This window comes from Vulpes lagopus, chromosome 19, assembly GCF_018345385.1.
Source record: "Vulpes lagopus strain Blue_001 chromosome 19, ASM1834538v1, whole genome shotgun sequence".
In the NCBI taxonomy this organism is placed as follows: Eukaryota; Metazoa; Chordata; class Mammalia; order Carnivora; family Canidae; genus Vulpes; species Vulpes lagopus.
Genome location: NC_054842.1, coordinates 42,080,668 through 42,106,751, shown reverse-complemented (window position 1 = coordinate 42,106,751; position 26,084 = coordinate 42,080,668). Strand labels below are relative to the sequence as shown.

Here is a 26,084-nt window from a genome sequence, read left to right as displayed (position 1 = left end):
TCAACATACATGTTCTAATCCTTGTAACACATTTCTTACTAATGACTCAAAGTGATGAAATTTATACGGTAATGTGCAACTATGCCTTGCTTATTCTACAAATAGTTTTTTTAATGAGATTTTTTATTTATTTGAGAGAGAGAGAGAGCACAAGATGGGGAGTAGCAAGCAGAGGGAGAGAGAAGTAGGCTCTCCACTGAGCAGGGAGCCAGTTGTGGAACTTGATCCCAGGACCCCAGGATCATGACCTGAGCCAAAGACAGATACCCAACCAACTGAGCCACCCAGATGCCCCTACATATAGTTCTTTTTTTTTTTTTAAAGAAAACCTCTTTTGATTTCTGCCTAAAACCAATGAAAATCTAAATAAAATATTATAAAGTACAGGAAAGCTTCACATTTTAGGATTAGCTCAGTTATTATTCTGCTTTATGCGTTGTAATAGGACACTTAATCTACATTTAGGTTGTCTGATAGTTGGTGTCCATAATTCTTTCAGGAGCAAACAAATGACAAAGGAAAAGTTATAGGGACTGTATCCCCTTCAGGATAGGGAATATGGCATTTAGATATTTTTATTATCGGGGCACATGGGTGGCTCAGTGGTTGAGCATCTATCTTTGGCTCAGGTCATGATCCTGGGATATTGGGATTGAGTCCCGCATCAGGCTTGCTTCTCCCTCGGCCTACGTCTTTGCCTCTCTCTGTGTGTCTGTGATGAATAGATAAATAAAATCTTAGATATTTTTATGATCTAGAGGGACACAGTAAATACTTTTAATTTAAACATTTTCTTACCTCTTTACCCACACAGCAGACTAAATTTTTAAGGCTAGTCCTCTTAAACAATTGGGAGTTCTTCTCTACTCCTTTTTTCTCAAATCTCACATTTAATCTGTCCATCAGTTTTGTTTAATTTACCTTCAAAATATATCCAAACTGATCACTTTTTATCTTCTTTACTACTACTCCTTGATCTGTATCAGCATGGCTTCTACCCTAGATTATCGTAAACACTCTCCCAATCTGGCTTCCTGATTTTATCCTTGACTTCTTTCAGTCATAGCAACCAGAGTAATCCTGTTAAAAACTTCAGTCTGGTTATGGGACACGTTTTTTTTTTTTTTTTTTTAAGATTTTATTTATTTGGGCAGCCCCGGTGGCGCAGCGGTTTAGCGCCGCCTGCAGCCCAGGGTATGATCCTGGAGACCCGGGATCGAGTCCCATGTCAGGCTCCCTGCATGGAGCCTGCTTCTCCCTCTGCCTGTGTCTCTGCCTTTCTCTCTCTCTCTCTCTCGCTCATGAATAAATAAATAAAATATTAAAAAAAAGAAAAAAGATTTTATTTATTTATTCATGAGGGACACGAAGGGAGAGGCAAGGATATAGGCAGAAGGAGAAGCAGGCTCCCTGTGGGGAGCCCAATGCAGGACTCAATCCCAGGACCCTGGATCACGACCTGAGCCAAAGGCAGACTCTCAACCACTGAGCCACCCAGGCATCCTGGGACACAGTATTGTATAGCAGTTATGAGACAGACTTTGGAGCCAGGTTATCAAGGTTCAAATCTTGGTCCTGTCATTTATAGACTGTTTATTTTGGAGCAACATATTTAAACATAACATTGGAATAGTTGTATCTTTTTTGGATTTCTGGACGCAATGCCTATGGTGGTAGTTTCTCCAGTAATACCAAGTGATTCTCAGACACCAGCCGAGTGTCTGAGAATTCAACTCAATTCTGACACCATCTACTCTGGAGATAGCATCAGATTCCTCAGGTTAAGGGCTCAGTCCTATAAGACTGTCCCCCACCACCCACTTTGGACACTAGTTACTAAACAACATGTTCTTCTGACCAAATGGCTATAGACGGGAGGTTCCAATGTATGTCTCCTTAGGTTCCTTTAATTTTCCAGAGTGGCTTGCAAAATTCAGGGAAACACTAACATACTTCTACCAGTTTATTAAAGGACATGGTAAAGTATATGTATCAATATCCAGATGGAGGAGATGCCGAAGGCATGGTATAGGGAGAAGGTGCAGAGCTTCCATGCCCTATCCAGGCATGCTATTCTCCTGTAATCTCGATGTGTTTACCAACCCAGAGGCTCTTTGAACCCAGTGGTCTTGGATTTTTATGGAAGCTTCATTGCATTGTCATGAATGACTAAGTCATTGGCCATTGTCTGATTCAACCTCCCACCCCTTTCCCCTCTCCAGAGGTCAGGATGTGGGACTGAAGGTTCCAACCCTCTAATCACATGGTTGATCCTCCTGACAACCAACCCCCACCCTTGGGTGAGGTTCAAAAGTCACTTACATTAATAACAAGATACCCATTTCACCTTTATGGCTCTGAATTATGGATGGAGGAATTGTGGATGAAGACCAAATTATATCTAAGGAATTGTGGATGAAGATTCCTAGGAATCTAAATTCCTAGGAATCTAGGAATTGTGGATGAAGACCAAATTATATCTAAGAAATATATATTTAGTCATTCCAATGACCAAATCATTATATCACATTGTGGTACTTGGATTAAATTAGTTAATAGTATCTACATGGTAGACACTGCTATTAACAGTAGTAGTAGTAGAAGTAGTAGTAGTAGTAGTATTCAGCAACTGTTAGGTCATCCTTTCACTCAAAATCCTCTAATAGCTTCCCATTGCATTTGGAGCAAAAGGAAAATCTTTACAATGACCTAGTAGGCCCTGCACAATCTATTCATTCTGATTTCTGAACTCATCTCATTTTCTCTTGCTTAGTCTCTTCTGCTTATTCTGGTGCCTGTAGTGTCCTCTCCTCACTATCCCAAGGACATATGAGGACTGAACCTATCTAAGTCTGATTCTTTGTATTCTTTGTTTCCTTTTACTGGAAAGCTTTTCCTGAGGTATCTGCCTGACTATCTCACTTCATATATTTCATGTTACCCTCTCAGTAAAACTGGGTTATGCTATCCAAAACTGTAGCACATTCAAGATTCTCTACACTACCCCCTTCTCTTTAGCCCTATAAGTTAGATGAAATATTTTGTTTGGTTTTTGTCTACCATGTTGCATGTAAACTGCATGATGGCAGTCATATCCCATCTTTGAGGCTGCTGTCCTTCAAGCCTTCTAAGCTCCATGTTGAGGTACATGCTTACCCATACCATACCATCCCCACATCATGGAATTTGCCTATATCTGAGACTGTATGTAGTGCAGGGATTCTGATGCATCATGGCTGATGTGATTGAGGCTCTACTGAGTGGATGGCTGTCTCAAGGTTGTGAGGTTAATTGGACACAGGCTGGACTTGGCTGACAATGACTTGCCAGAGAGAACCATCCATATATGTATTTGAACATATGACTTGGTTCACAATTCAAGTAAGTCACTATCCAAATTTGAAAGAAGAAATAAAAAGGGAGGAAAAACAGGCACTTAGGCAACAGGGAGCTGATTGGGACAGGTAATTACACCATAGGTGTATTTTTGTCAGTGGCAGATGGGAGCACATAGAGAACCTTCTATATAGAGCTTTATATCCAGTCAAAATAGTGTTAGAAAGCCAATTTTACTTAGAAAAAAACCTTTATGAACCAGTGTTATCTTCCTGTTATTTTTAGTGTTTTGTGGATTTGTATACTTTGAAATATATCAACTACCTTTTGGGTTATTCTGTCTTTAAAACAATCACAGATCACTTTCTTGTCTTAGTTGAAATAAGTAATATTTTTCATAAAGCATTATTGTGTTAATTCATCATAAGTTTTGGTAATTCAGAATGGAATCTAACAGCTTCCTTGTTTGGAACACTATGAGAGAAAATCTCATCAGATTCAGCCATTTGTTCAACAGTAGCTATATGATAAAAGAAAGAAATGTGAAAAAATGAAATTATGAAAGTACTAGAAGAAAATACTATACTATACTGTTGTATAACTGTAACGGGTAGAAAGCCTTTCTAAAACCTAGAAAACATGAGTTAATGTCTGATAAAAACAATGCTATAAAAAAAAGAAATTCTGCCTGGCAAAAATCATACAATCAAAACAAAGTTAAAAGATAAATGGTAAATGGGAGGAAAATGTTTGACCCAGAAATTCTTTTTTTGGTTTATTTTACAGATACAATCTTATATGTAACAAATACTTAAATAAATCATTTTCCATTACAGATTTTTTTTTTTTTTAGTACTGCATTGGATTGGAAACAATGTAAATAACTGTCACTACCATAGTGTTTAATTAAATTGTAGTTTATCTATATGATGGAATACAGTGTGGCTGGATTACATTTGAAAATATCTCAAAGATATGTAGATTTTAAAGAGATGCAAAAAATTTTTGAACTACAAAATAGCCAGAAAACTATTAACAAAATGGCAATAAACACATACCTATCTATAATTACATTAAATATCACTGAACTAAATTTTCCAGTCAAAAGACATGGAGTGGCAGAATGAATTAAAAAAAAAAGACCCATTTTTATGCTGTCTATAGGAGACTAATTTTAGATGAAGGACACACAGAGATGGGAAGTGAAGGGATGGGAAAACATATTCCATGCAAATGGAAAGTAAAGGAAAGCTGGGGTAGCTATACTTATATCAGAAAAAGTAGACTTTAAAACAAAGACTGTAATGAGTTACAAAAAAGGATGTTACATAATGTTAAAGGGCTCTCCAAGAAGAAGTAGCATTTGTAAATATTTATGCACCTAACATATGTAAATAAATATATAAAGCAAATATTGACAGATCTAAAGGGAGAAGTAGCAACAAATAACAGTAGGTGAGTTTAACAGTAGGTGATCCACTTTCATCAATGGATAAATCATCCAAACAGAAAATCAGTTTAAAAGCATCAATCTTAAAAGATACATTAGACCAGATAGACTTAACAGAACATTCCACCTAAAGCAACAGAATATACGTTCGTCTCAATAACACATGGAACATTTTCCAAGATAGACCATATGGTTAGTCCACAAAACAAGTCTTAATAAATTTAAGCAGATTGAAATAATATCAAGCATCTTTTTTGACTGAAATTAATTATATGAAGAAAACTGGAAAATTCACCAGTCTCTAGAAATTAAACCACATACTACTAAACACCTAATGGATCAAAGAAGAAATCAAAGGGAAATTAAAATATCTTGAGACAAATGAAAATGGAGATATATCAAAATTTATGAGATGCAGCAAAAGCAATTCTAGGAAAGAGGTTCATAGCAATAAATGCCTACCTCAAGAAACAAGAAAAGTCTCAGACAACTAATTTTATATCTCAAGGAACTAGAAAAAGAAGGAACAGATGAAGCCTAAAGTTAATAAAAGGAAAAAAAGCAATAAAGATTAGAATAGAAGTAAATGATATAGAGACTAAAAAGACAATAGAGAATATCATTGAAACTAAGAGCTGGTTCTTTGAAAAGATACAATTAACAAACCATTAGCTAGTTTCACAGAAAAATAAAAGAAAAAAGTAACAATGAGGTCTCAAAATCAGAAATGAAATAAAAGTTACAACTGATATCACAGAAATATATAGATCTATCTAAGTAATCTCTATACCCAATGTGGGGCTCAAATTCATGACCCGAAGATGTCAGATGCTTTTCCAACTGAGCAACCAGGTGCCCAAACATCACAAATAAAAAGGATCATAAATATTATTATGAATAACTATTTGTTAACAAATTGGACAAATGGGAAAAATGGATAAATTCTTAGAACTATACAACTATCACCACTGAATCATGAAGAAATAGAAAATCTGAACAGACTGATTACTGGAAAGAAGATCAAATCAGTAATCAAAAGCCAGGTCCAAGATCGGGCTTCACTGGTGAATTCTACCAAACATTCTAAGAAGAATTAATACCACTCCTTCTCATTCTCTTCCAAAAAATAAAAAAGGAGGGAACTCTTTGAAACTCATTGTAAAAGGCCCAGCATTACCCTGATAGCAAAACTAGACAAGGGTCCCTGACTGCAAGGATGTCTTTCTGGAAAAGAAAATTACAGGCCAATTCCCCTGATGAACATAGATGTGAAAATCAACAGAATATTAGCAAATTGAATTCAGCAATGATTGAAAGGATCATGCACCATGATCAAGCAGGATTTATTCCAGGGATGCAGGAATGAATCAGCATCCACAAATTATTCAATATGATATACCACATTAACAAAATGAAGGGTAATAATTATATGATCATCTCAATAGAGGCAGAAAGATAATTTGAGAAAATTCAACATCCATTTATGATAAAACCCCACAACAAAGTGGGCATAGAGGGAATCCACTTCAACATAATAAGGCTAACATAGTAATAAAAAGCTAAAAGCTTTTACTTGGGATCCCTGGGTGGCGCAGCGGTTTGGCACCTGCCTTTGGCCTGGGGCGCGATCCTGGAGACCTGGGATCGAATCCCACATCGGACTCCCGGTGCATGGAGCCTGCTTCTCCCTCTGCGTGTGTCTCTGACTCTCTCTCTCTCTCTGTGTGTGTGACTATCATAAATAAATAAAAATTTTAAAAAAGTTTTAAAAAATGAAAGCTTTTACTTTAAGATCTAGAGTAAAACAAGGATGCCCATTCTTGTCACTTTTGTTCAACGTAGTATTGGAAGTCCTAGCCAGAGAAATTGGCAAGAAAAAGCTAAAGGACATTCAAATTGGAAAGAAAGAAGAGAAACTGTCACTATTTGCTGATGACATGGTATTATATAGAGAGAATCAGAATTTCATCAAAAAACTGTTGGAACATAAATGAATTTAGTAAAGTTGTAGGCTTTATGCAAAATTCTATTGTGTTTCTATACACTAATGAACTATCAGAAGGAGAAATTAAGAAAACAATCCCTCTTGCAGTTGCATAAAAAATACCTAGTAATAAATTTAAGGAAGCGAAAGACCTATATGTTGAAAATTATATTATTGAAAGAAAGTGAAGGACACATAAATAAGTGGAAAGATATTCTATGCTCATGAATTGGAAGAGTTAATATTGCTATAATGTCCATATTACTCAAAGCAATCTGCAAAATTAGTGCAATCCCTATCCAAATTCCAAAGGTATTATTCACAGAAATAGAACAAACAATTCTGGAATTTTTATGGAACCATAAAAGACCTTGAATAGCCAAAGCAAACTTGAGAAAGAAGAACAGGCTGGAGGCATCACATTCTATGATTCAAACTATATTTCAAAGCTGTAGTAGTTAAATAGTATGGTATTAGCATGAAAACAGACATACAGATCAATGGAACAGAATAGAAAACCCAGAAATAAACTCACATGTGGTCAATTAATTTATCATAAAGGAACCAAGAATATGCAATGAGGAAACGACAGTCTCTTCAACCAGTTGAGTTTGGAAAACTGGGCAGCCACATGCAAAAGAATGAAACTGGACCACTACCTTACACTATATTCAAAAGTTGATCAAAGTGGATTAAAGACTTGAATGTAAGACCTGAACCATAGAACTCCTAGAAGAAAATATAGGTGATAAACTCCCTGGCATTGGTCTTGACAACGATTTTTTTGAATCTGACCCCCAAAACAAAAGTATCAAAAGCAACAAAATAAACAAAAGCTTTTTAGTTAGCTTCTTTTTTTAAAAAAAAAATATTCATTCATGAGAGACACAGAAAGGCAGAGGGAGGAGAAGCAGGCTCCATGCAAGGAGGCCATTGCGGGACTTGATCCCAGGCATCTGGGATCACACCCTGAACTCATCCGCTGAGCCACTCAGGTGTCCCAAACTATAAAGCTTCTTAACAGCAAAGGACACCATCAACAAAATGAAAAGACAATCTACTGAAAGGGAAAAAAAATTGCAAACCATACTTCTGATAAGGGGGTAATATCCAAAATTTATTATAAAGAACTCATACAACTCAACAACAATAAAACAATTGATTAAAAAATAGGTAGAGGGTCTGAATAGACATTTTCCAATGAAGAAATACAGATGGTCAGCAGACACATAAGATGCTTAACAAGATTAGTCATCAGGGAAATGCAGATCAAAACCACAATGAGATCACCACATACTAGAATGGCTGTTGTCAAAAAGATAAACAATAACAAGTGTTGACAAGGATGGGGGAAAATGGGGAACCCTTGTGTTCTCTTGATGGGAATATAAATTGGTCCAATGGGGAAAACACTGTGGAGATTCCTCAAAAAATTAAAAATAGAAATTCCATATAATTCAGGAATTCCATTTCTGGGTATTTGAAAACATGAAAATGCTAATTCCAAAGTTATATATGTACTCTCGTGTCCATTGTAGTATTATTTACATTTTTTTTTTTACATTTTTTTTATTTATTTATGATAGTCACAGAGAGAGAGAGAGAGGCAGAGATACAGGCAGAGGGAGAAGCAGGCTCCATGCACTGGGAGCCTGACGTGGGATTCGATCCCGGGTCTCCAGGATCGCACCCTGGGCCAAAGGCAGGCGCCAAACCGCTGCGCCACCCAGGGATCCCCATTGTAGTATTATTTACAATATCGAGATCTGAAAACAAACTAAGTGTCTGTTGATGGCTAAATCGGTAAAGAGATGTAGTGTATATATATATATATATATATATATATATATATATATACACAATGGAATATTACTCAGCCATAAAAAGGAATGAATCTTGCCATTTGTGACAACATGGATGGACCATGAGGGCATTATGCTAGGTGAAATAAGTCAAAGACAAATACCATATGATCACTCTTATATGCGCAATCTAAAATATATATAAACCAAACTCATAGATACAGAGAATAGGTTGGTGGTTGCCAGAGGTCAACTACCAATGGTTGATTGGGGGTTGGAGGGGGCAGATAGGAGAAATGGGTGAAAGTTTTTTGCTTTTTTGTTTCAAATAAATTGAATAATAAAAAAGTTAAAATAGGCAAAATTGGAGTGTAGGATATACATTAACAACTTTTGAAGCATGCATAGAACAACATTTTTGGTATCTCCTGAGGGAAAGTTAGCTAGAGGTCTGAGAGAAAGGACTGAGAAGGAATAGCACTTCCTACTTTATCACTTAGTCCAAAAAAGTAAATTATTAATTTGAGTGGCTGAGGAAGGAAAAATCAGTCATCTATATATATAAACATTTTTTAAATCTCTAACTTGGCACTGGGAATGATAGAATGTTTCTTATAATTTCTAGCCATACTTTCCAAAAAAATAGGATATTTCTCTTACATAAAGATGAAAGTTTATGACCATTTACAACACAAACAATAAAGCTCCTTGGGGGTTTTTTTGGAGTCTTATAGTAATTTCATAGAAGGTATCTATAGTTGTAGAAATCAAATCGTCTACACTTAATTTTACGTTCCCCAAGTATCATATATACAGATTCAATTTTCTAGTAATCTCTTATATGGCAAGTTCAATTTGTTGAACAATATGGAGAACTAGCAAGTTTTTGGGAGAGGATTCTGAGCGGCCAAAATAGATGCCATAAAACTTTCCAAACAATGTGAAGATGGACTCCTGCTCAGATTAAATGTACTCATTTTGTGCAAGATGGATACAATGGAAAATGCCTTTCTTTAAAAAAAATGTTTTTGTAATGTGTTCGTGGCAATGTAGAATAGAAGCAGCAAACGTTTATACTTGAAGATGAGGAGTGAAAGTTGACTTTTTTCTGTTTCTATTTTAGCCACTCCCTACTTTATCAGGTGTGCTTTTAATTTTGCATTCCAGATTCATTTATTTTTATTCCTTCAGGTTAGGCAGACTTCATAATGAATTTTCTTTTCCCATTATGGAGGAGTAAGGTCATTTTGGTTCAGACACCTCATCCTTAACAACTTTCTCTTAGAGCATGGCTTGCTTGGCCACAAGTCCATTTCAGCTTGGCCTCTGCCCAAGGGCAACAGTTCTTTTCATTTGTACTTGAATTAGCAAGAATATATTATCTCAGCTTCTGCTGCTTTGTACTGGTTGTTAACTTTACTATTGATGCCCTTTACTTATGAGTCTGGGAAATATTTTTAGTGCCTATGTAAAAGATGGAATAAACAGCAATAAATCACATTTGTCTGAACAAACTACATAACCTTGGGACCAGATTTTTGGCAGTCAATTTATAGTCTCTGCTAAAGCATTTGGCTAGCAGATGGGTTACCCTGTCCCACTCAAAGGAGGTTCTCGTTATTGGTACATCTTTCTATTTTGGAGGTTGCTGTAACCTTTGAACCCTTGGAATTCTTACAAATCAAAATCTATTTGTGAAAGGAGCAGCACCTTTTCCCTATGACATTAAAATGATAATCAAGGTATATTTTGAATGGATCAAGTGTGCCCTCCAGGTCATAAATCCTGGAAAATGGATCTATCCTCTTTGTATTAATGGTGATAAAGGTAGGAAATACTACTTTTCTAACATAGTCTGTTCATCCTGGATGCTTTTTTTTTTTTTTAATTTTTATTTATTTATGATAGTCACACACACACACACACAGAGAGAGAGAGGCAGAGACACAGGCAGAGGGAGAAGCAGGCTCCATGCACCGGGAGCCCGACGTGGGACTCGATCCCGGGTCTCCAGGATCGCGCCCTGGGCCAAAGGCAGGTGCCAAACCGCTGCGCCACCCAGGGATCCCCCATCCTGGATGCTTTTAATTGTACTTTGTATTTGCTGTGATCTGAACGTTTGTATCCCTTCCATATTGATATCTTGAAAACTTAACTCCCAAGGGTGATGGTATTAGAAGGTAGGGTCTTGGGGAGGTGCTTAAGTCACAAGGGTAGAGACCTCATGAATATGGTTAGTGCTCTTATAAAAGAGGCTCCAAAGAGATCCCAGCCCTTTTCACCATGTGAAGACAGATGGAGAAGGTGCTGGCTGTGAACCAGGAAAATGGCCCTCACCATGCTGGTGGTGTAATCTTGGACTTTCAGCCTCAAGAAGTTGTGAGAAATAAATTCCTGTTGTTTATAGGCTATCGGCTGTATGGTATTTTGCTACAGCAGCCTGATAATACTGATATAAAATCTGCCATCTCTCCATTAATTCTTCCCCAGCCAGTTATCTTCTTTAAAATAAGATAGAGGAGATCTGTTTGTTTGTTTGTTTTTCTTCTTCTCAAATATAATGAGGCAGGGAGGTGTTGAATCTTTTTTTCAGGTAGAAAAGTTCTCAATCCCTCGACTATTCAATATGTGAAATAATTGCCAGACCTTCAACTGTGCTTGGTCAGTCTCTATGTTTGTCAAAATTTTCCTCAATGTAGCATGCCAAACATCTCATAATTTTCCATGGATGGGCTGCACTGGTTACAGAGGGATCATCACCTCTCTTGTTAAGGTAGTTTTTTTGTTTGTTTTGGCTAGCTGTCTCACATATTGACTCATATTTGAGTTTATATTCAGGTAAAGCCCTTAGGACACTTTTTATTCTTTATTTTTTTGAATCATGTTTTACTTACCCTGATTGAAGTCTCCCTTCTCATCATCATTCTTGGTGTTTAAATTTTAGTTTCCCCTTCTAAACTCCAGACACAATTTGGTGGACCTCACTGTATGGTTTTTGGCAGTAATCAATTCCTTGCATTTTTATCTCCATGTTGCTGGGAGAGGCATGTTGCTGGATGTAGAGGCCAAGTGGATTGCCTTTAGTTTTTTTTTTTTTTTTAAGATTTTATTTATTCACGAGAGAGAGAGAGAGAGAGAGAGAGAGAGGAGAGACACAGGCAGAGGGAGAAGCAGGCACCATGCAGGGAGCCTGACATGGGACTCGATCCCGGGTCTCCAGGTCAGGCCCTGGGCTGAAGGCGGCGCTAAACCGCTGAGCCACCCAGGCTGCCCTCCTTTAGTTTTTTTCTTGTCAATCAACCTTTAGGTTGAGTTCTTAAAATTTAGGTCATGCATAGGGATGTGAGGGATGGTGGGGTATGGTGGGGTATTACCAAAGAGAGTTATTGAATTGGAGTTCTGAATAAAGTTTGTTCTTTTCTTTTTACACAGTTTGAATAGATTCATATGTATATATTCTTATATGTATACTCATGGTCATATGTATATGTTAATGTTTTTCTAAAATGTGTTAATACTTTTGTGATTAGGTGAATATAAATTTATTCAAACATAAATCTACTTAAATTTATTAAGTATGTATTTAAATCAAGGTTTTCCTCCATCTATGATTATTATGATTAATATAGTTATGAAGGGCCCACACACCTCACTCTAAAATTCTGATGTTATCGTAGTTATTCAAGTTTTACTGACTACAGAAATACCAATTTTGATGTTTTTTGCAATATAATTATCTGTTTGTATGCTATTCTTAAATGCCTTTGAGCTTTCATAGCACTGTGAAAGCAACTAGCTGCTAGGAATTTTTGGGCATAATGTAAATATCTCTTTTGACCGTGTCTTGAAATTTATCTTCTAGTCAATACTAGGTTACCTAGTAGACTAAACATGGATATATATACACACACACACATATATAGGAAACATGGGAAACCCAAAAAGAAAATCAGAAAACCTTTTGAAAAAGGCAATTATAATTTTAGTGTATGTACAATTTTTTATTTAAAAAAAGTTTAAAAATGCATATTATGGTTTGAAATACTTATGAGTGACAGAGGTGGTCTTTTTCTACTTTGACCTTTTGGTGCCTAAGACCTTTGGTGGTCTAAGTCTGGTCCTGTTTCACTTGGTATGTGGTCTTGGTTGGACTTCTGGCTCTAGGAAGAGTTTATCCTTAACTTAATGCCTCCCTACCATTTGGCTCCTGGACCATCTGTCATCCAGTCTTTTCTACATAACTGGCAATAGTCACCTTCTCTAATCCCACTGCACATGTTGCTACAGTGACCAAATTGTCCTGATTTGCTCAGGAGATTCCAAGTTTAAAAACTGAAATCCCTGTGCTCTGAGAACCTCCTGATTGCTGGGCAGCCTGGGGTGGTTGGTCATCCTGCATACTACCCTTTCCGGTACTACCTCATGGCACATCTCTTGATTACTGTGTATCTGTGCACTGTCCAGAGTGGGCAGTGGAAGCTCAAGCACCCCTCTGAATGCTAATGTGGGAAGTTGTTCCCTGTGTAGCATTAGTGATTGGAAGGTTTTTTTTTTTTTTTTTTTTTTTTTTTTTTTTTATTACCTTTTCTCTCCTCTTTACTACACAAATCCTAAGGAATTCTTTGATGTCTCTTTGGCACATCCGTTTTAGGTTTTATCTTTGTTGAAATTTTTGGCATTAATTGTTCTTAAGGAATTTTTGTTTTGAATTACTATTTTCTTTTTAACAATTCCAGAAAATGAAATTTGTTTTCTTGGTACCTACACACTGTAATTTGGTTTAATTGTCATAGTGTTTGGGTGACTCAGTACTTCAGAAAGCAACAAAATTGTTCAATAAGACCTAGGAATACCATGCTTTTAATAATTGAGAAACTTGAGTTCCAGTCCTAGATTGGTTATCACTGAGTTGCAGGATCCCAGACAAGTCTTGTTTTCTCTTTTAGGTCTTGGTTTCCCCCTTTGTAAAAGAAGTGGGCTTTGCTACATTATTCATGAGTTCACAATTTACATTAATATAAAATGACTAGGCTACCTGGGTGGCTCTGGCAGTTAAGCTTCTACCTTGAGCTCAGGTAATGATCCCAGGGTCCTGGAATCAAGCCCCACATCCGGTTCCCCACTGAACAGGGAATCTACCTCTTCTCCCTCTGCTCCCTCCCCACTACTTGTGCATTGTCTGTCTCTCTCTCTCTCTCTCTCTCTCTCTTTCTGTCAAATAAATAAAATCTTTAAAAAAATGAAATGACTCTCGGGGGGGGGTGGGGGTGGGAACAGAGTGCAATTGGCTGTGTATCAAATACTTCTTCTCTGGAGCCTGTTTGGAGTCTTTTCTCTCTCTCTGTAACTAGCCCTTTATCAGACACATAACTAGTTAGGCCCATAATGTCTTATTCAGATGAAGATTTGCTGCCTATAACTAGAAGTATGTTGGGTCTGGTATCCTCAAGGCCATCCATCACCAGATTCAACCATTCATTAGGAGGACTAAGAGGATTTATCATATAAGTCATACTCATTGTTGTGATTTATTATAGTGAAAGGATATTAAGCAAAATCAGCAAAGGGAAAAAGGTACCTAGCCAATCCAGGGAAATCAGACACAGCTTCCAGTAGTTTTTCCCAGTGGAGTCCCACAGGGTTTGTTCAATTCCCCTACCAACTAACTGTGACAACACATGTTTTATTAGGAAAGCTCATTAGAGACTCAGTGCTCATGGTTTTTAGTGGGGGCTGGTCACATATGCCTCTGTATCAAAATTCCAAACTTATAGAAGGAAAGCAGCTGTTCAGCATAAGTACATTGTTTCTCGATTTTAGGGACAGTGAACCATTCTTATTGGGAATGATGGGAACCCTCCCCAAATCCAATTTTCCAGATGACAGCCAAGGACCTTCCCTGCATACAAGTCTTTCTAAGGATAGAAGTTTCAGGCTTGCTATGTTATCTCTTTTCTACACATGTAGTAAAACTCAGAGTTTACATCTAGTCTCTTGACTTCTCACTAGCAAGTAAGTCCACATGAATCATCATAAATGAATTTTGAGAAATAGCTGAAGGTCTATTTCTGGCTTTGCTAATAACAGATTGAGTGACTTTAGTGAAATTGTTTAATTTATTTAAACCTTACTTTTGGGCAGCCCAGGTGGCTCAGCGGTTTAGTGCCACCTTCAACCCAGGGCGTGATCCTGGAGACCTGGGATGGAGTCCCACATCGGGCTCCCTGCATGGAGCCTGCTTCTCCTTCTGCCAGCGTCTCTGCCTCTGTCTCTCTCTCTCTCTGTCTCTCATGAATAAATAAATAAAATCTTTAAAAAATAATAAACCTTATTTTCTTCATCTGTGAATTGGAGATAATAAAGCTAATGAAATAGGGATTTTGTTGAGAACAAATTATTTTACACACACATTCACATGAAGCATAGCATTACCTGTTCCCAAATCTACTCATTCAACAAATGTTTATTAAGAACCTGCTATATGTTAAACACTGATACAGTTTGGAGGTGTAGTGTTGAGAAAAAGACATCCTGTAAGACATTTATGGTCTAGCTGGTGGGAGAGACTTTAATCTCAAGTAATAATCGTGAATGTTGATATATAATTTGTGGTAAGTGCCCTGAAAGAGAGGTAGTCAGGGACAGACTCCTGAAGGAAATGGCCTATTGGAAGAATCTGAAATTTCAATAGCCAGTGACTCCATCAAGAGTTCAGAAGGAGAATTAAATAATGATGTTGTATAGGCTCTTCTCTTTGAATGGGAAGGAGCAGATGCTGTTGGAGAATCAAAAAAGGCCAGGCCATTGGAGCAGAGAGAACAAAGGAGGGAGAGGTAATGGGTGACACTGAAGAGGGGCACAGTTAAGGACCACATTGAGGTGAAGGAGCTTGGGTACCATCCTAAGGGCAACGCAAAGCCATTTAAGGGTATTTAGCAGTGGAATGACATGTTCGGATATCTAAGAGTTTTGAAAAGATCAGTCTGCTTTGTAGAGCTATGAGTGGAGTGGGTTAAGTGGGTTTAGGGGGCTTTTGCATATCTGCATTTTCTTGCTAAATTATTTGAATAAATAGCTTCAACCTGAACTGTTTTTACATAGGTTGGGTTTGTATGTGTGTGTTTCAGTCATTACTAGCATCATAAAATCTTGAGAGTTGGAAGAGAAATCAGATTCTTGAGTATATAACTCTGGTAGAGAAAAAGAGTTATAACCTGCTGAGATTTGTACAACTATTGCCTACCTCATCCATGGATTTGTTGAGTAGAAATAAGAAGATACTATTTATGTAGATATATGTAGACCTTAAAATGTGTCAGCCGCTTAGCATATATTAATCGATTTAATTCTTACAGCAAACCTATCGGGCAGGTGTTATTTTACATACATATTATAGATGAGATATTTATGAAACACACATAGCTGACCAATTTCTAACAAATAAATGGTAGAGCTGGGATTTGAACCCAACTACTTGTCTTCAGATTCATATGGCCAACTACAGTAGCAAACCATGACTCCTAGGCCTAATCTGACTCACTGTTTTTGTAGAGAAAGACCAGAAAATTGATAATCCTTTTTTTTTAGTGTTTAAAAAATGAAAAGAGTCAAGACAGACATTATATGTGGTCCACAAAGTCTAACATATTTACTATTGGGACTCCTGGGTGGGCTTGGCTGTTGAGCCCCGGCCTTTGGCTTGGGGAGAGATCCCCTGTTTGGTCCGAGGATCAGGGATTGAGTCCCACATCGGGCTCCCTGCGGGGACCCTGCTTCTCCCTCAATCTGTGTCTCTGCCTCTCTCTCTCTCTCTCTCTCTGTCTCTCATGAATAAATAAATAAAATCTTTAAAAAAATAAAATATTTACTGTTTGTTCTTTTACAGTGAAAGTTTACTAGCCTCTGCCTCTATGCTAACCATTACTAGGAAGATGCAATATGTTCCTTTAGTAGAAAATTGAGAGTTGCTGATCTTTATAGATAAAGGACATATCTGGTTATAAAATGAGTTAGGTGAAAAGTGAGAATAGTATATTTGTAGCTCCTATTTTAGAATTTTTTTCTTGATATTTGCAAATTTAAAATTGAGTACTTGTTTGTGAAGAAATTTTCTTGGAAAAATGAGAGATTTATCCTTCAGTAATGGGTTCAAAGGCAGCTAGTGCTAAGTTACTTAATGTAGTGACTGTCCTTAAGACAAGGACTTTCAGATGAATTTTATGTGCAGCTTTAGCATTTGCAGATGGTATATTAACAAAAATTTTCTATTTTAAGTCCCTGTTTTGCTTTTGAAAAGAAACCTTAGGTCAGCACTAAATATTGATACATTAGGTTAGCACTAAATATTGATAAATTCTGCTCTTATGTCAACAACTATTTGGAGAAAAAAATGACTCTTTAACAATGCGTTCTTTCTGCCCCCAGAACTGTATTAATAAGAGAGAATTTAATAGTGTATTTTGGTTTTTCTAAATAAATTGACTTCTTGGTTTTTAGAGGAATTCTGATATTCACCTGAATTTTTATAGAGAGCTATATATTTAGCCACTTCAGCATATGTTAAATCTTACTATAATGATAGGCATTTGAGGGGATTGTAAAAACAGAAGTTTTTATTTTTTGCCATGGTGTGAATTTTCAGTAATAAATGGTTGTTCTAATCTACCATACTCTATAGATGCATTACATGCTTCTTGTTCATACAAATCATATTAATCTATTTATAATAGGGTCAGATAGTGGCATCAGAAGTTAGATTCGGTCACAGTTGAGTTTCTATTTGCCTTTTCTTTGACACTGTTATAGATTGGTTTTGGTAATGGTTGATGGATGCCACTTACTCAAGCCCATTTCCTTTCTCTGTCATCTCACATTATCATTTTGATTGTGGTGGGTGCATTGAGTGAAAAACTAATAATAGTTGTTTAAATTACAATTTTTTTGGTTTGAATATTTCTGCTATTTCATTATTTTTAGATTTGTTTAGACTGTTAAAAGTTTTATATTGAGTATTTTTCTGATTGGAAGTTTAGGGATTGTGCATATAGATTTTTAATTGTAGGAATTTCCAAACATATACAAAAGGAATTCAGTTTTAACAGTGATCACATATAGCCAATCTTAGTTAATCTTTATCCTCCTCCTTCATTGCCTCCGTCAACCTCGGGATAATTTTAAAACAAACTGTAAATACTGTATATTATTTTATTGGGTAAATAGTTAAATATGTGTTTCTAAATTATAAGGACTCTTTGAGGCACGTGGGTGGCTCAGTCTTTTAAGCGGCTACTTGCTGCTCAGGTCATGATCAAGCTCCTGAGATCAAGCCTTGCAGAGGGCTCCCTGCTCAGTGGAAGCCCTCCGCCCACTTGTGCTCTCTAGCTCATTCTCTTTCAAATAAATAAATAAAATCTTTTTAAAAATCAAATTACAAGGACTCTTCAAAAAAAATCAATGCCATTAACACAGTAAAAAAGTTAGCAGTAATTTCTTATATCAACAAACGTCTAATTAGTGTTCAAAATTCCCTAATTTTCTCAGAAATACCTTTCTGCCATTAGTTTTTCAGATCAGGACTCAACTAAACTCCATAGCTTATATTTGGTTGAATTATCTCTTAATTCTGTTAATATACTATATTGGTTTCCCTCCCATTGTTTTTCCTCTTTGCCACTGATTCTATAGGTCAATTGTGAAATCAAGTATGTATCAAATTTAGGTTAAAATTTTAACAAGAATACTTCATAAATAGTGAGCAAGTTAGACTCTTGAATTGATTGGTGAGAACTTGTGAGTAGTACATGTCAATGCTTTTTTTATTGCCCCCAATTAAGATTTATTTAGCATCATAGTAATGATACTGAATAGCATGTAAGAGGAAGCAGATGTTTACATATAATGCTATTAAACATACTTTTCCTTAATAAGATTATTTATTCATCATTTGGTTGTTTTTTTGTTTTGTTTTGTTTTGCTTTTTGTAATTAGCAATAATAGTAAGACAACGGGAGTCCTTATTTGGCATAAGATTGCCAGACATAGTCAGACTACACATTTTAAATTTTGCCTTCTGAGTCATTGGATTAGGTAACATTTTTGTCTACTCACTGGTCTGGCCAACATTACTTTTCCTATTAAGGATGTTGAAATCTTTGCTGTTAGTTTTATACTGAAAATGGTAAGTGTCAAAATCCATCTAGTTAAAATCTAAACTTGTAGGTAATTCTTATGATTTATGTAGAAAATATTTATTAAAAATCTGGTGTTCTCTTTCAGAATTTATTGTGAATGGTAATATATCACATTTTCTTATAATTAGTTAAGCCTTGTTTAAAATTCTACAAATGAAATTTTGTTTTTAAAAAAAGAATAGTTAATTTAAAAAGTACTCTTAAAATATATTTATGTAGAGCCTGAAAACTTTATGAAAGTAACTTAATTTTCCTTGAGTATTACTTCTCATAATGGTGAAAATTATATGAGAAATATCTTTCTCCAAAAAAAACCAAAACCAAAAACCTAAGAATGTTATTTATCTCTATGGAAATGTTTTCCTATTTTTGGTTGACATGAATGTTTGAATCTGTTATTCCTTCATGTGTATTGCACCTACATATTTTATTGTTTTAATTTTCAAATTTGGTGGAAAAATACTTTGATTTATATGAAATTGTTTTTAATTCAATTCTATGAGCAGTAATGCTATTTCCAATAATTGCCTATTGCTTAGTTGACTGTTATGAATTGGTGAATTTTTTGTTATTGGTAACAGGCAAGTAAGTCAAATGATATAGCTTAGTGCCTAGAATGTTGAAAAGATGTTAACTTTTGTTTTCTAAGTCTATGGGTTCTCTTATGTCTCAGATTGAAAGAAATGTCCCAGCACTTTTGGTATCTGCTAATGTACTTGTTTCCTTTATACATTTTCCAACATACCTTTTCCTAATAAGGATTGTCCTTAATAGCTTTTATGGATATTTTGAAATGATTGCTTAAATCTACCTCCTCCTACTAATAAGTGGTTTTATGTTGGATAGAAAATAATCATCCATTATGAAATGGTGACTAAAAGCTGTGTATTTTCTAGGGCAGTGCTGATTTTGGTTCCTTTATTTGTTAAAAAAAAAAAAAGGCACTGACAGTGATGTAAATGTTGTGGCTTTTAGGACTTCATTACACGAATTAATAGGAGGTAGATGGGTAGATTTAATGAGGACTTGAATCACTATTGGGTTGTAAAGTGGGAGCATTTAACCTCTAGGAAAACCATCTTATGTTTGTTCCTTCTGTCTTTGCAGATAAATTATTAGTCATAACTGTAGCAACAAAAGAAAGTGATGGATTCCATCGATTTATGCAGTCGGCTAGATACTTCAATTATACTGTGAAGGTACAGTATATTTTCTAATTCATGGAGATATTAAAATATGTGACTAAACTACATTTTCCATGACAATAACAATGCCACCACCACAATCCACAATCCACACAAGGAAGTTGAAATTTGGTTACATAGTCGCTGAGTTTATAATTAAAACAAATGGTTGATTGTTTTAAGAGTACATTTTGACCTTATTAATACTATGCCACTTAGACAATAATTTCTTCATACTTGCTAATGCTTTGTATAAACACATTCTGTAAAACAACAGAAAAAATATATTTGTATATATTTATGTTTCTTTTGAGGGGTCATGTACAAGCACAGTGTAACAGATTTGACAGTAATTTTTTTCATTTACTTTGAAGAGTTTTTTTCTGTAATGGATGTGTTTGTCATAGTCTGTTTCTTTGCTTACAGAGAATTGGAAACATGATGGTGAAAGGGATCCCTTTTCTGTCCCATTATTGAGAGTTGCTTTTCCTGTTGTTTGTTTCAGAGGGGTTTGTGAACATTGTAAAAATAGTTTAAAAAAATGCTTTTTATTTTAATTTTTAATTCTTTTAAAGATTTTATTTACTTTTTTATTAGAGACAGAGAGAGAGAGAGGCAGAGATACAGGCAGAGGGAGAGAAGCAGGCTCCATGCAGGGAGCCCAGTGTGGGACTCAATCCCGCATCCTGGGATCACACCCTGAGCTGGCAGGCAGATGCCTAATCCTTGAGCCAACCAGGTGTCCCACAAAAAGGCTTTTTAGAAGACTGACCTCCAGGAGAATATCTCATTGATAAATAATCAGAGGAAACCTGGGGACTTTGATATAACTAGTGAACTGATTGTGAAGGGCCTTCCTTTTTTTTTTTTTTTTTTTTTTTTTTTGAAGGGCCTTCCTTTTTTATTTACTTCTCTTTTTTTAATAGAGGTCAACCAAGTCTTTTCCACAAATAAGCAGTGGATGGGGGGGTATCCCAAGCAGGAAAACAAACAAACCAACAAACAAAGTGAACATATTTACAAAAAAAAAACCCAAAAATTAAAAACAAAACAAAACAATAAAAACTAACCAACCAAACAAAACACAACTTAAAAACAAAAAGGGAGTAAGATTATTTTGCTTAGGGAAAAACTGAGCTGTTGTAGTATGTAATGTAGAAAAAAAGGTAGTATTTCTTTATTTTTATTTTTATTTTTATTTTTTTAATTCATGATAGACATAGAGAGAGGCAGAGACACAGGCAGAGGGAGAAGCAGGCTCCATGCCAGGAGCCTGACGTGGGACTCAATCACCGGACTCCAGGATAGCGCCCTGGGCCAAAGGCAGGCGCTAAACTGCTGAGTCACCCAGGGATCCCCGGTAGTATTCCTTTACATGACCCCTGGGAGACTAGGTACAGATGTTAATATAGAGCAGCTATTAAGGAGGCTAAACACTGCTGGAAAAGAGATCTAGTGTTAAGAACCAGATGTTTAATGCAGGATAAATGATAAACATGTTAGAAGTTTGTTAGGATGGAATGCCTGGGTGGCTAAGTGGTTGAGCACTTGCTTTTGGCACAGGGTGTGATCCGGGAGTCCCAGGATTGAGTCCCACGTCAAGGCTCCATGCAGGGAGCCTGCTTCTCCCTCTGCCTGTGTCTCTGCCTCTCTCTCTCTCTCTCTCTCTCTCTTTCTCTCTCTCTGTGTCTCTCATGAATAAATAAATAAAATCTTTAAAAAAAAGTTTGTTAGGATCGTGGAAAAATATAGTGGTATGTACTGATAGGCATATGGAAGTAACAGAGAAATCAGGGTAAATTAATGCTGAATAATGCTGAAATCCAATAAGGGGGATCTTCAGAGTTTGGACTGGGGAGAGTGTGGGATGTTCCTTATATGTGAAGCACTGTTTGAAGCTTTATATGTTGTATACTGTTGAAACCATGTATATATGTTAGATATAACTTTGTTTCTAGGTAAGGAAAAGGTGCCGCAGGGTACATAGCTATGAAATGTCAGATCTTGGACCCAGCCCATTTGAGTGACTTTTGCTGTCTTCCCAATTATGAAACATAATAGTTCTAAAAGTGTAGACCTTAGACCACCAACATCGGCATCATCTGGGAAATTGTTAGAAAGGAGTTTTTTTTTTTAAAGATTTTGTTTATTCATGACAGACACAAGAGAGAGAGTCAGAGACACAGGCAGAGGGAGAAGCGGGCTCCATGCAGGAAGCCCGATGTGGGACTCAATCCCAGGACTGCAGAATCATGCCCTGAGCCAAAGGCATAGATGCTCAACTGCTGAGCCACCCAGGCATCCCTAGAAAGGAGATTCTTAAGCTTGACATGAGACCTACTAAATTACAAACGCTGGCTATAGGACCCTGCCAGACACAGTAGGACCCTGTATTTTATTATTATTATTATTATTATTATTATTATTATTATTATTATTTTATTATTTTAAAATTTGAGAGAGAGAGAACACACACATGAGCAGGAGGGACAACAGGGGAGAGAATCTCAAGCAGACTCCTCACTTTGTGCACAGCCTGATGTGGGGCTCGATATCACGACCCTAAGATCAGGACCTGAGTTGAAACCAAGAGTCAGACAGCTAACAGACAGTGCCACCCAGGTGCCCCAATGCAGTCTGTGTTTTAACAGACCTTCTACATGATTCTGATGCATACTAAAGTCTGACACACTGATGGAGTGGAAAGAAAGTAGAGAATAGAACTTAGCATGGAGTGTTGCACAGACTAGGCTCTTGAATGTGGCTGGTCTGGTATTACTGTGATATTGGAAAAATCCAGAAGGGTTTTGGAGTGGAAGTGTAACAAGTCATAGCGCCAGTGGAGGCCAGTTTTGGGGCAAAAACTAATAATTCTTCTAGGCTAATAATTCTTTTAGACTAGCCCCAATATGAATCCAGATCCACATCAGTTTTGACTTTTGTTAGTCTCTATCCATATTTTATGTTTGGAGAATATGAAAAATTCTTTTCTGTAAGTATCTGAACAGTCATTTCAGGTCATCTTAGATATTCTTCTTTGATACTACACCAAAACTTGTTAAGTGACAGCAACCTGCAATAAAGGTGGTAATGAAGTAATAACTAGAGATCTGAGGCTAATAGGAGCCCCATGGGCTTTGCCAGACAGGTTTATATTTGGTTCAGTGTTTAGTGATATTGGAGCTAATAATATTTATTTTCTAATAAGCAGCAAAACTAAAAGGCAACCTACTAAATGGTAGAAGGTATCTGTAAATGATATATCCAATAAAAGGTTAGGTATCCAAAATATATAAAGAACTAATACAACTCAATATCTCCCCAATAATCCAATTTAAAAAATAGGCAGAAGACGTGAACAGACATTTATCCAAAGAAGGCATCCAGATAGCCAACACATATATGAAAAGATGCTTAACATCACTCATTATCAGGAAAATGGAAATCAAAACTACAATAAGATACCATCTCACACCAGTCAGAATTCTAAAATAAAAAACAAGGGAACAGTAAGTGTTAGCAAGGATGTGGAGAAAAAGGAACCCTCTCGCACTATTGATGGGAATGCAAAGTGGTGCAGCCACTCTAGAAAATAGTAGGGAGGTTCCTCAAAATATTAAAAATAGAACTACCCTACAACCCAGTAATTGCACTACTGGGTTTTTACCCCCCAAAATACAAACACTAATTCAAAGGGATACATGTCCCTCTATGTTTATAGCAGCATTATTTATAATCACCAAACTATGGAAGCAGCCCAGAGTTTCCATCCACTTCTAATGTGGGAGGCATTAGGCAAACGTCTAAGGCAAGTGAGGAGAACAGCTACAAGTTTAGCTTTGGTTAACGGTGCTTAGGCAATTTCTTACATTGGCAAATTATTATTAAGCTTTTGAGGATAATGTAAGTTTAAGGCTTATAAAGTAAAAAAGGTGACATTTGACCTAATGCCTTCTTTCTTTGAACAATCCATTTGATTCAGTAGGTAAATCACCTAAGGGTCCTGTCGAGGGGTTACTGAGCTTCAGGGACTCTCAGTGTTCATCATACAGATTTTCTGCCAGATTGAAAAGTGTTATGGACAGTTTCTGTATTTTTTAAATTTTATCTGAACAAATGAAATTAAGATATGAGAACTATTATCTGTGCCCCACCCCCCAAACCACCCTTTGACCTCCTTGGATTAGACTCTGCTTTTGAAATGGTAAAATTGGGAATGATATTTTATGGGGTGAGTAGATAACATTGAAGAATCATGACCTGACTTCTGCATCAAGTGTTTTTCTCTGTAGCACCATGATTCAATGATTTAGTGAAATGTTTAAAGAGTAGATACTGTGTAATATTGTACAAGCTCCTAATGACTTCTAGCTTTTATGATACTGTGATAACTTGAGTTTTGCTCAGTGATGAATGTTGATTTCATTTATAGGTCCTGGGTCAAGGAGAAGAGTGGAGAGGTGGTGATGGAATTAATAGTATTGGAGGTGGCCAAAAAGTGAGATTAATGAAAGAAGTCATGGAACATTATGCCGATCAAGAGGATTTGGTTGTTTTGTTTACTGAATGGTAAGAGAAATAATCTATAGATTTTTAAGTATACATTATATTATTTTTAAAAAGTATCAAAATTCAAATTTGGGGATTATAGATTAAATTATTTTATTCACAAGGAATCATTGTTTTAAAAAGTAGGTTTTACTTATAAAGCCGTGGTCTGACATCATTATGTAATCGGTTCAGTCTGTTGAGACAATGAGAAAACATGGCGGAGTTAGCATTTTTGTGAAATTCATGTTTTAATACTAACTTGAGATGGAAGAAAGATCATGTTGAGCTTTTCTATTGAGGAGAGTAACTCAGTGGATTCTGGTCAACCAGGAGGAAACAGATCATGAAAAGTTAAAAGTGAGAAATGAGAAAGCCTATTTTTTTTAAAAAAAGAAAAGCCTTTCTAACGTGTGAATATCTTTTGTATATTGTCTTACTTTCCTTCTTGGTTTCGAGTGTCTACTGTCCTTCCTTACCTTCATTCTACAAGTTTTTATATCAAGTTGTCATGAGTCGTTACTAGTTGCTACCTTTTTTTTTTTTTTCCATTGTTTTTTCTACCTTTTTATTTTTTGGTCATTGATTGCTCATTTCAAATCCCCACACATTTCCCCCTATAACTTAGGAAAATCTATTTATAACTCTCCCTCATTTTGAAAATCCCAAACCATAAATTATTGCAGATAAAAGAAAGAGTAATATTTTTTATGCAAATATAAAAATAAGAAAGGCATAATTTTTGAAATGAAAATAGACATAAAGAAGCCCTAGTAGGGATCCCTGGGTGGCGCAGCGGTTTGGCGCCTGCCTTTGGCCCGGGGCGCGATCCTGGTGACCCGGGATCGAATCCCACGTCGGGCTCCCGGTGCATGGAGCCTGCTTCTCCCTCTGCCTGTGTCTCTGCCTCTCTCTCTCTCTGTGTGACTATCATAAATAAATAAAAATTAAAAAAAAAAAAAAAAAGAAGCCCTAGTGCCATCAACCATTAAAAGTGGGGAGGGTCTGTACACTTGCTTCTTTAGAATTTCCCTAATGTCTCTTAGGAAAGAAATAAAGTTCTGCTTATAGCTAACCTGTTCTTGCAACATGAAATGTGGGATAGCTGGTGTGAGCTTGTGTACTAGGAATTTTATGCAGACTCTATTATTATATATATATATATATTTATCCTTAGAAAAAGAGAAGGAAGTTCATAATAACTGTTTAGATTAAATATTGAGTATGTTTTGGTTTAAAATTACTGTGGATTTAAAACAACCATTTTGGTCAGCTTGAATTTACCACATGTACATTTTGATTTTGACTTTGAGGTAAATTCTCCTTGTAAAAGTTGCCGCTTATGTGCCGGTAATGGTTTTAGATCCCCAAACCTCCTTTTGTGTTTTCAGAAGAACCTCTGAACCTCTACCTTTACTCTCCTGCTCCATTCCACCTCCTCCCACCCTCCCAGTCTAAGATTTAGCCTTGGAAGTAACTGATTTAATAAGATGCCAGTCGTTTGTCTTAAGAAAGGGACACTTTGAGGTATCTGAAAACTGCTTGAGATTGTGTTTATTTAGATGATATGTTAAAACCCAGCTTGACAAA

General features: G+C 36.3%; 1 protein-coding gene across 2 annotated transcripts in view; it reads left to right on the top strand.

The window, feature by feature from the left end:
• Positions 1-26,084, top strand: part of PLOD2 (procollagen-lysine,2-oxoglutarate 5-dioxygenase 2) — a 93,605-nt gene that overhangs the window by 23,006 nt on the left and 44,515 nt on the right. For both annotated transcript variants that reach the window (XM_041734198.1, XM_041734197.1), the window contains exons 2-3: positions 19,870-19,961; positions 24,379-24,515. In XM_041734198.1, the coding sequence (XP_041590132.1) occupies positions 19,870-19,961; positions 24,379-24,515 (229 nt within the window). The remainder of the gene's footprint in view (positions 1-19,869; positions 19,962-24,378; positions 24,516-26,084) is intronic.